This window comes from Leuciscus leuciscus, assembly GCF_965113295.1.
Source record: "Leuciscus leuciscus genome assembly, chromosome: 19".
Lineage (NCBI taxonomy): Eukaryota > Metazoa > Chordata > Actinopteri > Cypriniformes > Leuciscidae > Leuciscus > Leuciscus leuciscus.
This window is the reverse complement of record NC_138743.1, coordinates 11,290,982-11,308,624: the sequence shown is the minus strand read 5'-3', so window position 1 is coordinate 11,308,624 and position 17,643 is coordinate 11,290,982. Positions and strand designations below refer to the sequence as shown.

General features: G+C 37.3%; 1 protein-coding gene across 12 annotated transcripts in view; it reads left to right on the top strand.

Annotated features, from left to right (window-relative positions):
• adgrg6 (adhesion G protein-coupled receptor G6) overlaps positions 1–17,643 on the top strand; it is a 44,988-nt gene that overhangs the window by 18,119 nt on the left and 9,226 nt on the right. For 5 of the 12 annotated variants that reach the window (XM_082148169.1, XM_082148171.1, XM_082148175.1 and 2 more), the window contains 18 exons: positions 3,756–3,821; positions 5,135–5,203; positions 6,000–6,059; positions 6,311–6,352; positions 7,047–7,088; positions 11,835–11,920; positions 12,097–12,149; positions 12,236–12,277; positions 12,402–12,541; positions 13,191–13,305; positions 13,451–13,539; positions 13,617–13,818; positions 14,383–14,548; positions 15,819–15,959; positions 16,136–16,153; positions 16,795–16,914; positions 17,132–17,183; positions 17,267–17,373. In XM_082148169.1, coding sequence (XP_082004295.1) covers positions 3,756–3,821; positions 5,135–5,203; positions 6,000–6,059; positions 6,311–6,352; positions 7,047–7,088; positions 11,835–11,920; positions 12,097–12,149; positions 12,236–12,277; positions 12,402–12,541; positions 13,191–13,305; positions 13,451–13,539; positions 13,617–13,818; positions 14,383–14,548; positions 15,819–15,959; positions 16,136–16,153; positions 16,795–16,914; positions 17,132–17,183; positions 17,267–17,373 — 1,610 coding nt within the window. The remainder of the gene's footprint in view (positions 1–3,755; positions 3,822–5,134; positions 5,204–5,999; positions 6,060–6,310; positions 6,353–7,046; positions 7,089–11,834; positions 11,921–12,096; positions 12,150–12,235; positions 12,278–12,401; positions 12,542–13,190; positions 13,306–13,450; positions 13,540–13,616; positions 13,819–14,382; positions 14,549–15,818; positions 15,960–16,135; positions 16,154–16,794; positions 16,915–17,131; positions 17,184–17,266; positions 17,374–17,643) is intronic. The other 7 variants (XM_082148168.1, XM_082148178.1, XM_082148172.1 and 4 more) reach the window with 6 other exon arrangements.

Genomic DNA, 17,643 nt, shown 5'->3' with positions numbered 1-17,643 from the left:
TTCGTGCCCTGGATGTGCATCCCACAAATCTCCATCAACTGCAAGATGCTATCCTATCAATATGGGCCAACATTTCTAAAGAATGCTTTCAGCACCTTGTTGAATCAATGCCACGTAGAATTAAGGCAGTTCTGAAGGCGAAAGGGGGTCAAACACAGTATTAGTATGGTGTTCCTAATAATCCTTTAGGTGAGTGTATAGTGAGTGGACCCCTGTCCCTCTAGGGGTGTTCGGGGGCATGCTCCCCGTAAGAAAATGTTGTGTTTTAATGTTAAATTCATCAATCTGGTGCACTTTGAAAGTTCAAAATTAAGAGCTCCAACCCATATTCAGTGTGCAAATTGAACAAAGAAAAACTCAGAACTCTTTTAGTTGTGATATAGTGTCTGTCCACATTACACTACTACATAATAATAGTTATAATTAATAACCCATGACAGTAATAATAGTCATATATTGTAAAACAAATGCACTGAAAAATAAAATAAACTTTCATAATTAGTTTTGTACTCATTTCTATACTTGAAAGAGATAAACACATGATATCTTTTATTTTGACAGAAACTGCATCGAGCTTTTATTTTGGCGGAAAACATGGTTTACGAACGCGTCTCATTACAATTCTAGTAAAATGCGTAATCATCAAATATGTAGATGTGGAAATAATTCGTAATGGGTTCCTACACTCATACCCTAAGACCTAAGTGTTCTGAAAGTAGCCTAGTTCTGCTTACCGCAGTTCTCTACACTCAATATTTTCTCTCCTTATCCTATGAAGTATGAGATGTATCGGCCCAAAAAGAACGTCGGCCCAACGGGAAAGTGCCGGTCTGCCCGATGGCCAGTCCACCCCTGCTGTCATGTCATTCCAAACTGTTAGGACTTTCTGTGGCTACTTGCTTTTGAAGAACACAAAGGGTGGATTGTGAATAAGACTCTGGAAGCTCTATTCGATAGATGTGAACTGAACTGAGACTGAAGCCTCAAGCATCTTAAAGGATGCAAAAGCACCATAAGAAGTATCATAGATGCAGTCCATATGATTGAAATTCACATTTCAAGTCTTCTAACATCAGCACACCAGTCAGTATGTTAGCTCTGTGTGATGAATAGTCCAATTTCTTTAAAGTTATATTTTTGGATATATATATATTTATCAGATAGGATAGTGTAGATGAGTCAGGAAGCAATGGAGAGGGGAGAGAGGAAACAACAGCAAAAGCACCTCGAGCTGAGACTCGAACGCAGATCGCTTGAAGCACAGCTGCACCATATGTCGGAGCGCTGTTATAGTCCACATATAAGTTGTTATTTACTGATAATCATCTCCTTTAGTGAGCTGTTAAAGCAACACTAAGGAACATTTTTTACCTTAAAATAATGTTTCCAAAATCGTATCAGTGGTTCATCAAGTCGTAACAGGGTGAAAGGCACTTCTGGATTCGCTTTGCAGCACTATATCTGCTATAACCACACTATGCTAGTTTGCCAGACCGGGTCGCGTTTCTGCAAAAAACTACAAATTTGACTTGCTTTACTTCAAGCGTTACAATAGTCATTATTTAGTTTTTCTTCGTTCCTGATGTCGCAATACATCATACTTTCATGAAATCATGCAACATACTCTACCTTGTCTGTGGACATCGTTCATTCCAGTGCCGGTGCTGGATAAACAGTGAGCGTGCGTGCGACAGTTGGCTGCGGGCGGCGAAATTATTTACGACAGCGGTAATGGACAATTCCGCTTCCAACCTGTAGGGGGACCGAAGAGGAAAAGTTCCTTAGTGTTGCTTTAACTATTTTGACTGGATCATTAAGTAACTAGGTTGAACTTGAGAATCGTATCTGTCATTTCTTGATTGAGTCAATTTGCCCTGTTTTGTGAACTGGATCACCAGATTCATTGAGAAGATCTGAATGAATGAGTCCTTCACACACACAAAAATATCACTATGCTATTTTAAAGGTGCATCTTTGTCATTTTGCTGAATGACAGTCCTTTTTTAGTATTTTTGAAAGAATGGCCAGATTTTTTTTTATTATAAATTCACCTTTTTTGTTTTAGTTCTCCACTAAAGAAAGTCATACATGTTTGGATTGATTTTTGGTTCAATAAATAATCACAGAATGCTCTTTTTTTAGTGAACTACATTCTTTTGTTCAATTCGCTCATTTAAAAATTTTGCCATTTCAAAGGTAGAACTGTTCCAGCTAGCATTTCTTGACCTTGACAGGAGCAGTATAAGACCCCTCTGCAAACTGCAGACAGTTAGACGCTGGAGCCTATGACACATAACTATTTCCTTTGCTCAGTTACAACCAGCTGTGCTTGTGATGTTGGCATGAAGTCAAGAGGCCCGTGAAGTTAAGCCCGGAGCAAAACTAATGCTGTCACTAATAAGCATGCTTTAAAGACGCTACGCTCCCCTCCCCTCTCTTTCCATTGGCTACTCATGTGTTTCCCTCTCATCCTTTGACAAGATCAGTGGGGGATGGCGATCCCACCTTGCATGGAAACGCAGAACAGCTCAGTTTTTTCCCTTAACCTGCCTTTTAATGCAGAACTTCAAGATGATCAGAGGCTCAGTGCTATAACACTAGACAGCCGCCGCAATGTGACGTCTCTGTTAATATATTTAAGAGCTCTTACATTTATCCTGCTACTTCATTCCTATGATGTGCTATGGATTAGTTTCACCTGGTTTGATTCAGTTTGATTCCTTTTTGATTCAAATTTGATTCAGTTTGACACCTGAATCAAATCTTTTTGGAGTTTTTCACAAATGACTTGTCCTCAGAGCTTAAGACAGATTTAGATTGTACTTGAAAATGTCAAAATAATCAGCTTTTGTTGGAAACGATAGCGTTTTGCTTTACATATCAAAACTCAAAGCTATCAAGCCACTGAAAGGGTGGAAAAATATTAAATCAAAATCAAAATCTTGGTCTGTACAAATAGTTTATAGACAGAACTTTTGGTCAGTGCTGCATGCTCACACATGCTCACTAATGCTCTGATGAGAATTGCACTGACTAAAGTTTAACCAATAGATTTGATTTGTGAGTTGAGTTTTTCCTTTTGCAGATTGCTTTGCTTTTTAAATTGTTCAAGATGTCGCGTCATGCATTCAAGCATGTTGTTTTGACACAGTCATAAATGATCAATTGGAAAGATCTGAAAAGCAAAACAAGATGGAATTTGGTATTTCACACATCCTTAATGGGTTTGTGTTGAGAAAAGGTGGCATTCTTGGGCCTCGATCAAACCAGCCAGTAGAACATTTCTGTCATTCAACTGTGGCGAATTATTAAATTCCACCTGATGTTCAAGTTTCAGCTTGGACATTTTGAGGTCACATTCCATTGTCAAAGCCCAGAGGATGGCTGGGAAATGTATGACACTTTTTCAGTCCAATTCTTGTCCTAAGTTAGACTTGAATGTCTTTTTATGGATGTAAAAGAGATTAATTTTTTTTTTTACAGTGTTTAGAGCTTAAGTCAGCTTTATATTGTATTTGTTGAACAACAATAATCTGGGGCTGCTGACATTTATTTGCATAATATTTATTCCCATGCAGTAAAAAAAGTCCAAGTATGCCCACTTGATTAATTTTAGATCTTTTTTTGTGTATTTGTAGATTTTATAGATATTATTTTATAAATTTATAAAACTTCACTTTAGATTTTTATTTTTATTTTTTTAAACATGTATTTATTTATAAAATGTCAAATGTTCATTTTCAAATCATTCATAGGTACTGCCATAGCAACTCTTTCCCCGGAAACCTCAGGTTGTGCCTCCCCTGGACTTGGCTGCCCAGGTAGGAAGAAATATCATTATTATAACTTTTAATGCTGAACACATTCCTCAAAACATGTATTTGTTTCCTGGATAATTAGTTTACCCATTATAAACCATTCTCATCAAAGACTACCTTTTTTGTAGCATCTGTACGACTTTGCTAATTAAAGAATATTCCTTTGTCTCTTATCGATTTCATTTATTCTTTTTTAAACTAAGGTATTAGAAAAAACTTTTCCTGGAAAATGAAATATAATACTTAATTTGCAAGTCTTAGACCTTTAGTTTTGGGTAAGCATGCCAAACAAAAACAGCTTTCCTTCTGCTCATTAAGACACCCCTAACCTGAACCTAATAAACATCCATCATCAGCAGGGAGCCATGAGAATCCTCAGGCTAAATGTCCTCAGTAATGTCCATTAAAGGTCATTGTCCCATTTTAACCATTTTGCTTCTTTCCCAAAGGTCTACTAAAATTTCTTTGCTGAATATTTATTCCCATGTAGTAAAAAAGAAAAGGAAAAAAAGCACATTTTTGCCTAGAGATTGGACAATCTTCTTTTAATAAAGTTAGTCTTCTAGGTTTAGAATTGTCTTGTTAACCTTTTCTTCTCATCATTTAACTGTACTTCATCATATTTTTTTTTATTATTATTATTTAATTTTTTTATGATATGCCTGCAGAATATCATGGAGCTAAAACATCTTTGCAGAGAAATCTATATTTGTTTATCAGTGTAAATAAAGTGAGAAGTTTCTGCGCATATCTCTAAAGTTGGATAGGGTTTTTTGGGGGTTAGGGAATCACAGGTTGCCTCTTTGAAATTCCATTATGATTAATTATACTTTACTGGTTGTCGTATCTGAGGGGGAAAGAAGCATAATTAGGTAAAAAAAACAAAACCATATTGACCTATGTATTTCTAAGGACACACAAGGTAGTATTTAATCTCCTGGGTGTTTGTAGAAAATTACTAGTAACAGACATAGGAGCTAGCAGGAGAACATCTCCCTTTTCAGCACATTATGGGAATTTGATAAAGGCAATGAAACTTTCAAGCTCTCATAATTCATTGTGCTGGTTTTCAGGGGACGTTGAACTTAAGTAAAAAACAAACATATGTTGCCCAATTTTTCTTGACATAATATTTAATTTTTTTTGGAAATGTCAGATTTTTCATTTCTGGTTAATCCCTTTTTTACATTTTCATCTCACGCTATGCTTGTGATTCACATTGTGGTTAATTTGCTCCACAAGTTGTTCTTGCTTTTTTGGTTTCATTCTAACCGCCATTTAATGCCAGTGTGCCCTTCTTCCATCCCTGCCACCAGCAACATTAACTGTTACCACCGCATCCATTGCCACCACTAACATGATTCCTACTAATGCAACAACCCACGGTAAGCATCCACCTCTGCCTCCTCATCATTTTATGCCTGTGTTCCTTTTGTTTCATGAGAGTAATGTCTTTTGCCCAATGCAGAACAGGTGGTGGTCAACTCATTTGGAGAATATCCTTATTAGCTGCGAAAGTAATGTTCCATTTAGAAATAGAGGATGTTTTATTAATGCCAGTGGCCCTGGTCCAGAATATTTAATGACTTTTAAAAAATTTTAAAAAGTAGAATTGAAATAGTGCCAACGAGAATGGTTGCTTTATATGGCACATAATGTCCTTAGTTTTTTTTTCATGTAATCCTGCAGGATTGTTTTAAAGTAAATCTGTCTGGTTGAAATGCTAATATCTGTCACATCATTGTCATTTACAAGTGATTTAAAAGTTTGTAAGCAGTATTAATTCCTTTTTAAATTTACTTTTTTCTCACTTTTCATCTTTTTTTATTTTGTTCTGTCATCAAATAATGTAGTAACAATGCAGTTGATTGTCTTCATTTGAATAGATGCTTAATGGGCCAGTTTACTTTATATAACTAGTTCACCCAACAATGGGTTTCATCATTTATTCATACTTTTAGGAAGTGTTTAAATGATTACAGAAATTGTATGTCAAATGTCATCTGTCAAATAATTCACTGCATATTCCAAGTCAAATATAAAGTATATCTACATAAAATGATTTTTTTTTTTTTAAATGTTATGAAGCGAATGACCCAATCGATTTACTCGTTTTTGAACTCTACATACAGTATGGATGCATGTCAGTAGATCTCATTATCTCTCTATTTTCATCATCAGCTCTTACTACTACTCTTTCATACACAACTACTTCTAGCATGCCTCTAACCACAACTTCTGGTAAGCAAATATCTAGGTTTCATACTGTTTTATATTCTGTTTAATGAGGTATGATAAATGCTCTCACTAATACATGCGCGGGGCTCTGCCTCTTTATACCAACACTAGTTCTACTCACACCTACTACTAGTGCTAAAACAACAAACACAACATGTAGTATATTAATTGCCATTAATATACATATATGCTGTTTCATATTTCCGCACTAACCAAACTTTTAACATTGTCATGTCTATGTGTGCCATCATTAGCACCAACTACATCACCTTTAATCACCTCACCCATCAACCCTGGTAAGATATCACTTCTGCACAAAATATTTGATCAAATACCAATTTTATTAGCACAAATGTTTAACATTGTCTGGAATCTGCTTTTAGATCCATTTGATTGTATTTGGCAGTTTGTTTCTAATTATTCCAGTTTTAACTTTATTTAATAAACTGTAAGACTAGGAAAAAAATGACACTTAAGGGGAAAGGTCACACACATTTTTAAATTTTTTTGTCATAACTTACCTCATGTTGTTCCAAACCTTCTTTCTTCTGTTGAACACAAAAAATATATATTTTAAAGAATGTTGGTAATCAAACAGTTGATGGTAGCCATTTCCATAGTAGGAAAAAAAAAATACTATGGAAATCAATGGCTACCCTCAACTGTCTGATTACCAACATTCTTTAAAATACCTTCTTTTGTGTTCAACAGAAGAAAGAAACTCATACAGGTGTGAAACAAAAAAATAATAATTGTTGGTGAACTATCCCCTTGCTGTTTCCATTTTTATAGTTTTTTCAATTGGATAAAATATTGGCACAAGTTTTTGCAAATACCTTTAACTGCCCAACAAATAAATTTGAAATAAACAAAAATGACCAATCAACAGAAAAAAAGTATAAGGACCCTTGTCTCATGTCCTCATGCGTAGCTTTTTGTTCATTTACCTAAACCATTCATCAGTCACTTAATCCATTCCTTCATCTGCAGCTGCTGTTACTAACTCACCTCTGTCCAACAGCAAAACCAATGGTAAGCCAAACCTGTTATCTGACATAATACATGGCTTGCTTGTGCTTACCAGTCACTGCTAAACTTTCATTTGTATGGGCAGAATGGGAGCGGCTAGCTTGTCTAAATAGAAACGTGAATTAAAAGACTGGTATATTAATCAGAAAATTTCTGGGTGTAGATTAAAGGCTTCATACCTCGTAATTTTATATATAGTTATCTAATATTACCGTAAAAAGATAATTGGACGAATAAACACCTTTCTAACTCCATTTTGTCAATTGTCTGCTGTGTTTACTTTAGCTTACATTTGTGAATTTGTTGTTTTTAGACTTGACTTCTACTTCCTGGGGTTTTTTTTTCAGGTCATAGCAGTCTTTAAACACTTATCTTCCCTCTTCTCTTTCATTGCATATTCTTAAATTCCCTAAATGTGTTCAGCTAAAACCTTTCCTGGCAGCTATTACAGTTCTCTACTGTTCTCTTGCTCTTTAGCAAAGCTTCATCTCAAAATAAACTACTATTCTTTTACTTTCTGAATAGCATCATGTGTACATTTAATAATATAATCTTATAATTTTAATATATATTTTTTTGTATTAGTAAGTAATTTAAAACTAATTAATGGCTTATTTATGATGCTAATGCTATATTTCTATCATTCCCTCTGTGCTAACATTAGTATTGCCTTCCTGACAGTTTTCCTGAAATCCTTGATCTGTGTTTCTGCTGTATAACTTAATTTTTGCTTTCTTTAAAGTCCTCATTTAGGTATTAACCCCTGGATTATGTTTGTGCTTTATTTGTTTCAAACAGTCCTTGTGCTAACTTCTATATTTAGAATGGGATTTTTTTCAGGATGTTTTCCAGCATATTGTTTTGTTTTGTTATATGGTGCACTGTATATCTGCAAAGATAAATAATAGCTTGCTCTGACCTCTTCATTTTTACCAAATCCTGGATCCTCTGCTAAATAATTGGAGCAGAAAAAGAGAGGGCTGCATTTTTGTGGTCACTTCTGCGGTTTACTCCTCACGCTGAGACTCCGTCCACTAGCTCTCCCCCTGCTAGGCCTCTTGTTGCTCCTGCTCCCCGGGGCCCCAAAACATCACTCGGCTTCATCTCCACACCCCTCATCTGGCCTGTGAGGAAGAAAGTTGAGGCTGCCGTCACTCGGCCACACAAACGTCCCGTCATCCATCTGACCAAGCCGCCTGCCCAACCGACAATAAGCATGATGAATGAATCCCACTGGCTGAAAACATCCACAATGGCCTCTGTTGCCAAAAAAACAGACTCTACAAGCATGAGGCCAGCCTATTCCCAGGTGAAGCCTCCATGGAAACCAGATTCTCACAATCAGAGTGAAGACTTTGAGTCTTTCCAGGTGGCGTCACTCAGTAATCGTAAGAATAAGCCGCTAGCTCCTCAACTGGTCCTGAGCGATAGTGACAAGAACAGCACAGAGATACTTGATTACCCATCTGGTTTTGGCGCAGAAACGTTTTTTTATGACATTGACTTGGATGATGATGTCTTCAGCCTTTTTGACTTTGATTCCACCTACTCCTTGGATGAAAGCTTGGCCACTGCCATCCCACATAACATGTCTTTCTTAGAAGTAGAAAGCGTGCCTACTGTCAACACCATGACTTTTGGACCTGTGAGACAGGCTGTTAGCAAACATGAACATTTACACAGTCAGTCAGACCTTAGTTTACCCTGGGCTATGTCAGAGTTGGCAGAGGTCTCAGAGCAGCTCGAGACAGACAGAAAATGGACACTTATCCCTTCTCCCGGCATCATTCCGGGAGGAACAGGTGTGCAAATGATCCAGCCTGAACTCAAGAGTCTCTCTGGCCAAACAGTAGCATGGCCAGAGTGGTCGCCCACACACCTTGTGGATATAAAGCTAACAAGCACTGGGCCCTGGGGCCTCTCTGAGGCAACTGCCACTAAGGACACCTTTAAAGATGTGCAACACGGACAGAAAAAGTCCACCATCGTGCCCACAGCGGTTACACGTGACCAGATAGAAACATTAGCAGAGGGTTATGTTAGGACAAGCTTGACAGAACATGAGTATAGTCTTACCGATACCACTCCTTCCTTTTCTTCATCAACCTCCCAACAGAGCTCTTTCGACTATCTCCCTGATCAAACTATTTTACTCATAGAGCCTTTGGCAGCGAGCCCTCTCGCTCCGCAAGGCAGCTATCCCCTCACAACAGAGACACTTGTTATCTCCTCTCTCTCTCCCTCTTTTAGTGTCGAGCCGGTGACTGGACTGCTTATGGATTCAACCCGCAGTGCTGCCACTCTCATTGAGCCTCTGAGTTCATTGCCTACTGCAGGGGTTCAAAGTGACTATTTAATGATAGAGGCCATCAGACAGAGTCTATTGTCTTCTTCACCACACACTGATGTTTTCCCATCTCTGACACCTGGCTCAGCCCAAAGTCTCTTTATCTCTGATGCCAAAAACAATACTGACCTGGTTTTACCCTCAATGAACAGTCAGTTTATCTTCTCTGAAAACCCACAAGCTGTTGACTCCAGCCAATTCCCAACTTTGTATCCAGGCATCATAAGCGACATTTCTACGTCAATAGTGGGCAGCCGGTCCAAATTAGATTCACCTCTGGTGCTGGAGCCGTCGCATGTAAACAGATTGCCAGAGACCTTTTTCAGAGGCTTAAGCAGGCAAGATGATGTTAATCCTTCAGAGACTGATCTGAGGGACTTGTCGCATATGCCTCATATTTCTGTCAGCGCTAGTTCAGAATTACCATACGGTTCTGTGGTGGCCCTGACAGATGAATGGAAAGATTCTCAGTCTTCACCCCTTAATTCAGACTCTCAAATGAAAGTGGAAAAGATAGAGGTATCGCCCACATTCAATTTGCCCTCCCAAAATATTTTAGATTCTGGCTCAGAACATGGCATGGTCACTTCAGCATGGTCGGGCTATTCCGGGGAGAGTTCCCAAATTTCATCAACTGAAATATTTCCCTCCCTTTTGTTCAATTTGATAAGTAAGATTGGACCAGATGAGGCCTCACCTTATGAAACCAAATTCAGATATCAATCAGAGACAATGGACATTTCTAACTTCATAAAGCCTGCTGATGTCCTTCCTTCTCAGTCTGAAGGAGAGATTTATCAGGATGGATTTGTTGTTTCTGGTGTATATAGTCGAATAAGCAGTCCAACCCACACATATGTTGAAGCCACCACTACCACATGGTCTCTCAATACAACTTCTCTAAATATGTCAGAGGTCTCTAAGTCATTTAACCAAAACAGCACACATGAATCTATTGGTTCACATAGTAACTCCACAAATATGACCACTAAGCAGATTGTGAGCCATTCAAATTCGGATACTATTTTAGCCTATGAATTGTTTAGAACAGATATTCACCCATTTGAATCATTTTCAGTGAACTTGCCACACACTCCTCCTCCTTTGCAAATGACTATGACCAATTCAGATCTGTCATCTCGTACCCGACCAAACCCTGCTTTTCATCAATTCTCCACCTTTACAAGCAGCATGCCATCTGAACTTGAATCAAGTGCCTCCATTCCAGTCCTTCAACCCTCCAAATCAATGGACATCTCAAGCAGCTACAGTCAAGACCTGCTGGACACTAAACATGTCCACTCCTCAATAACAAAGCAGCCATTTTGGGCCAAGAATGAATCAGCAAACCCCTCCAGCCACAACCACAATGTGCTCGTTGTTCAGCCCGCCACCACAGATAGCGAGACGCATCCGTCTCCAGCTATTGACGACCAGTCTTTTGTCCCCACAAATGGCACAGTCGACACCCCGACCAAAGGAGTCAGCGCAGGTTTTGGCTCTGTGCACACTGGTGCCACCAATGGGACTACTACAGAACTGGCCCCATGTCCATGTAAAGCTCCCTTTCATATTACATGTCTGTGTGGACTTTCAACCGGGAACAGTATGTTTTCCAATAACAATCTAGAACTTAGAAAGAAAGATAGCTTCTTTTATTGCTGAATCCTGACTTTCTGAGCAAGTGATCGTAGAATGATGGGTTGTTCAATTGAGGGGGAAAAATCACGTCTTCTCGGTGTGCAAATTTTCATTTTTGATTCCATGTGATTTACTAGAAGTAGTAAGATATTAACCATAGCCAGTTCTGACAATCATTGAGTTTCAGTGCTCTTCGTGTACTGGCTGTTACTCACTCACTCAAATTGAGTGCATAGGTCTCTTGTAATTATCCACATTTTTATCATTCTTCCTTCTTAGGAGACTACCTTATTTAATATTTGTTTATATTGAACAGTTCAGCTTTACTTTCAAGAAGAATTTGCACTTGAAAGTAATTTGTGGAAATAAATTTGTTTTATAATTTTTTTATTATATATTGAGTCTCCTAAGAAAGTCTTGGCATGGTGTAGTTATGCATTATAAAGTAGTCCAGCACTAACAACTCAAGATACATGAGAGCCATCTTGTGATAGAAGTGCAGCATAGCAGTAGATCTCAAAATACATGGCTTGCTGATCCAGGATTTTTTTACTGCAAAATAATCTATACTGATTTTTTTATTTTTTATTCAACACTTTGGATAGATTTGATTTAAAAAGTGGTCTTGAGACCACATTTGTTCAAAATTTCTCATTGCTCATTTCCAAGATTTTTTATCTACTGCTATGCAACACAGAAAATAAGGTGAATGAATAAACGGTGTTTTGATTGATAAAAAATACATTTTTCTCCTTTTACAGAGGAAATTTTCTACAGAATATCCCTTGTGGTTATCGATGAACAACCGAACACCCCCAGGGATGTTAAGATGATAATATCTCAATGGGTATATATTTGTTTTGTTTCACTTTTTAATACATTTTAAGTCTCTATTTATGGATATTATGATAATATTATGAATTCTGAAATACTTGGCATGTTTTCCTCTTCTGCATTAGCTCTCAATTAAATCTCTTTCTAAACATGTTGCTGCTTTCTAATCAATTTCTGTGATTTGTACAGCTTAATCAAACATTTCAGAACTGGAGATACAGTGTTTATGTTAATAGTGTCAGGTAGGGTTCTTTTTACTTGAAAATTAACATCTCTTTCTTTTATCTAACGATGACTGTTAGCAATCTTACTCTCATATCCTTTTCAGTCTCCAACCTGACACTGTTCTCTCAAGGGCCGCAACGATACGGTAAAACATTTCAACATTCATATCTCTTTTTTATCTCTTTTTTACTGATGTAATGGTGACCATGTTTCACAATCTTTTGTTTTCAGTTGTCTAATTTTTTTTAATGATGTTGCATTCTACTTAGACAAACCTACATGGCCCTGCTGGTGTATAAGAATACAACTGATGCAAGTCTGACAGAGGCAGAGATTAATAACAAGCTGAGAAGTGCCCTTGCAATTGGAAATGGCTTGATATTGGACAGTATAATCGTGAATTTAATGGGTATGTGCATGCTCCTTTGTGTTCAGTAATTCAGTAGCCCTGCAGGTTATGACTAAGCATTTGCATATTGCTAAAAAAACCATTATCATTAAGATCTCCTAAAATATGGCTGATATGGTATTCATATCAGCATGGAATTTATTCACTTATGAGTAAAACCTTTTAATGAGAAAAAAGTACTGAGTGCACCTTGAAGGAAGCACATAGGCTGGAAAAGTTTCAGAAGATTCAATTCACATTTATTTGTATAGCGCTTTTCACAATACATATTGTTTCAAAGCAGCTTTACAGAAAATGCATGCATCTACATTACAATTTAGAGTGATCTCTTACCAAGTAATGTCCAAGTAATGTATCACAGAAATGTACATCATGTACGTTAGCTAACTGCATGTATACAAATCTTGCAGTTAGCGAACAATGTATTAATTTAAGGCTCATTGAAGTAATGAATACATGTTGTTAACAAAATTATATAGAAAATTTAGCATAGATGCATGTTGATTCAGAGTTCGCTTCGTCTGTAATGCTCGCAGGAGTTGGACTCCTCTCGAGTCATCTGTGATGTGATGTGATGTGGCTCCTCTTTAAAGAAAGGTTTGTAATTGAATCCTTTTAATCCTGTACCTGTTTGGTTGCATTGCCTCAGAAAACTGCCAGCCAGAGGACTTCCCATTCCACTACAGATGGCCAGAGAGCAGACCCACAGTTACCCAGTATATCCCCTGCTTCCCTTACAAAGAGCAAAACGCATCCAGGACTTGGTGAGTAGACACTTATACCCTCTGATCTAGATGCAAATAAGAATAACCTACTAATTAATGCGCAGTTACAACCAGTAATCATGTTTTAGCAGGTTTGTTAGAAAAGGTAATTCAATATTTTGCATTTGTTTTTTCTGCTCTTTAGCATGATTAGCCAGTATAATTATACATCATTTTGGGGCCTCCCTGACCGTGGAAACTGCACTAATATAACAAGCATTTTCGTTTCACAAGGTATGTTCTGATCCATACTGCACACAGTACTCTGGAATCAAAACTAGCTTTAATAACTCTTACTGTCAATTCAACAGAGAATGCAATGGAAGTGGCCGTGCAGCTCGCTGACATAACCAACAATGAGCTCTCTATAGAGGAGGTGACACAGATTGTCTCCAAGTTGAAAGAGCTTGTGAACATAGCCAAAATCAATGCCACCCTGGCCAGCACTGTGGTCACTATCATCTCCAACGTCATGGTCAGCTCAGATGCCGCTCAAAAGGACAACTCAGAGACGTATGTGCTCTTACCTACACTGTAGAAAATGCGGAGTTTGTTGCACTTAAAAATGAAGGCAACAATTTGCATGAATTTTTGGAGTTGAACACATTTAATTAAATATCTTCAGCAAACATCAAATTTCCATTTGTCATGACTTAAAATCCGGCATCATTGTAACAACTGCCTATTTAGATTAAGTAAGTCTAAGATTTATTTCGCTGTATGAACTTCTATGCAAACGAGTCCCTACGGTTAGCGGTTTTATGGTTTTAAATGGTTGGAATATTACATTCTTCGTTTGCATGTCTACACGTCATTTGAGAGTCTTAATTCAAATGACTTGCTTTGCTTGTTGGTGTGACTTAAAACATCAGTGTATATTGTAATATAAAATTGGCACAGAGAAAGTTTAAGATGTTAGGGCTTCTTTGGTTATTTCTCAGCATTATTTACTTGATCTAAGAATATATTTGTTACACAATATTTTCTCTCAGATAAAATAGTGTATCTTCCGTCCAGAAGTTTTTAATCTTATCATCTGTTCCTCTTCTTATTATATCATCATGTGTCTTGGCTTAGAGCGCTCAAAGCAGTGGATGAAATGGTGCAGAAGATTGAGTTTGATGGACAGTCACTGACCATCACATCCAAATATCTGGCAGTAGGAGTTTCTGCCCTCAACACCAGCAATTTTAATGGGACCACGTACAGTGCGTTTATGGCGACAAACACGACGGACCCTCAGGTAAATGTTATGGCACTTCTTTGCTTCAGGTGTTACATGTCATTAGATGTGACATTTGACAAGTCTTTACTGTATGTAAGTATGTGAGTGAGTTTCTGCTTGATGGGGGTCTATATCTGGTAGTACGTGTATATTTGAATATGTACTGCACATAAAATCTGCTTAAGACTTCCTACAGTGGGCTGGCCAAACATTTGAGCTGTACTTTTTGCTGGCCAAATATTTTAGCAGTAAAGATTTAAAGTAATCTTTAGCAGTTAAAGCAGTGTAATGAGAGGTGACGTTTATGGACCATGCCCAGAGGTTGCACCCATTGATTAAGAGCCAACGATTCCTGGAAAGTTGTGGGAGGAAAAAGCAACATTGTAGAGTCTGTGACTCAGAAAATGACACATTTTCTCTCCTGTCAGTGCATGAGTGTCAGAATGTATATTTTTGCAAGTATTTAAGTGAATTTTGTTTATTTATAGCATGCTCGCAGCTTTAAATCGTTGCTTTTTTGTGCCATTTTGTACAGTATGTATATAGTTGAGGTTCACTGAAACTGTTTAAAGGGATACTCCACCGAAAAATGAAAATTCTGTCATCATATACTCACCCTCATGTTGTTTCAAACCTGTATGAATTTCTTTCTTCTGCTGAACAGAAAGGAAGATATCTAGAAGAATGTGAGTAACCAGACAGTTTTAGATACCATTGACTTCCATAGTAGGAAAAATATATACTATGGGAGTCAATGGTATCTAAAACTGTCTGGTTACTGACATTCCTCTAGATATCTTCCTTTCTGTTCAGCAGAAGAAAGAAATTCATACAGGTTTGAAACAACATGAGGGTGAGTATATGATGACAGAATTTTCATTTTTCGGTGGAGTATCCCTTTAAGGGACTTTAAAGAATTAAAACTACAAATTAGCCAAACGAAAGTTTATATTATCGCCGGAAGGCCCCATTTATACTACATAGGTTATACAACCAGATGCCTGTTCAGTCTATTTTTTACTTGAGATCCTGTAATGAATTAATTACTTTTTTATTCTGGCAGATGGTGCAGTAACGTCTTCGAATGCAATTACGTACATTGTAGCTCCTAAGAATACTATTTTGTGATAACACAACCTGGAGATTTCACCTTTGGTTCAGTAACACAGGACATCTGGGTGTTTATGTTACTCATGAGCAGATCCCCCCGTTGTTTGCATGTCCGTTTATTAAACATTTTGACTAATATTATTATGCAGACATGCGATGAGTACGTTTTTCTCCACAGATCGATTTTGAGTCAGAGGCCCAGAACGCTTTGGCTGTGGTCACTCTACCTGCAACACTGCTGCACAACCTGAGTAATTCACAAATGGAGAGAGTGTCCAGAATAAACTTTATTTTCTTCACCAGGACAGGGCTCTTTCAGGTGAGAATGAACCAAATTAGCTTCTTTTTTTTTTTTCTATCGTTGTACTGTACATTTTTCTGTGAAAAAGTGTTTGTGGTATTCTATAGCCCAATCACATATTAAAGTAAGGCTTTATTTAAAGGGCTGAAGAACAATGTAATATTGACAATTCTTATTGATATTTCTGTCAATAGCACTTTGGATCATTAATGGTACGGTAATGAATATCTGGACATTTTCTCTCAATGCTGAGTAAACTAACTCCTCAGAATAAAATCTGCATTAAATTGCGTAACATACACTACCTTTTAAAACTAGTTTGGGGTTTATTCAGCAAGGACGCATTAAATGGATCAAAAGTGACAGTAATGTCTATTTTAGATAAATGCTGTTCTTTTGAACTTTCTGTTCATCAAAGCATCCTGAAAAAATGAGCACTGAAGAATGGAGTAATAGCTCCTGAAAATTCAGCTTTGCCATCACAGGAATAAATTACATTTGAAATGTTTTACTGTATTTGTGATCAAATAAATGCAGCCTTGGTGAGCATAAGAGACTTATTTCAGTTCATTAAACATGAACTGAACTTATTAAACATTTAAAAAACGTACCATCCCAAACCTTTTAAACGCTATGTCATTAATTTGATTAACATACACTGTATATCTAATGATATGTTCCTTATCTGAATGCATCATTTATCACTTACTAATAGCTAACAAAAGTGATATACTCTGTCCATACTTACAAAACTGATATATTGACAAAACTTGAGGTGTAATTTTTTGTATCTGACTCGCCCTTTAACTAAGACGATCAGATTTGTCCGACATTCAGTTTCATTTCTTTTCAGGATCAGCAAAGTAATGGCAAGTCATTGAACAGCTATGTGGTGGCTAGCAGTGTTGGCAACTTCACAATCAAAAACCTGCAGGATCCCGTCAAGATCGAGATTGCACATATGAAATACCAGGTACTCAGCTTTTCTTTCTTTTTTTTGTCAGTAGGGGTGGCTAAAACCAAAGTTTATTGTATTGTTTATTGGCGTTTTTGCAGAAACTTGGATTTTGGAGTAATTATAGTAACTATTAGTTTTTTAACCTTCCCGTCAATAAAATTTCAAAGCAGTCATTTTCTTCCAAAAAAAGTAATTGTGTCTAACACTCTTAATGTGTCTGTCTGTCCTCCAGAAAGAACCAAAGCCTCTTTGTGTGTTTTGGGATTTCAGCCTTCAAAGTGAGGGTAAAATAATTTATAAACAGTTCCATAGGAATCTGTACATGTAGACTTATAGTAAATGTATAATATCCATTTGTCTCCATTAGATCATACAGGGGGCTGGAATAGTGAAGGCTGTGAGGTCAGTCCGGAGTCCAACAGCAACAGGACCGTCTGCTTGTGTAATCACCTCACACACTTTGGCATTCTAATGGTGAGATTTGTGGGATTGGCAGCAAAATGACCCAACAGAGTGATTTCTTGTATTAAGCCAATTTGACAGACTGAAACAACTTCGATGTGTCTTATGTGTCATCAAGAGTGGCTAATCACAGCTGAAACAGACAGGGCCAAATACTTGGCAAATAGCTAATCAGGGATCTTCACTGTAGTTTGGCTCTATACGCATGTAATATTAAAGGTGTACTTTATATTATGCTGGTATACCATATATGGCAGTCGTGTGAATGAAGCATTATGCAAA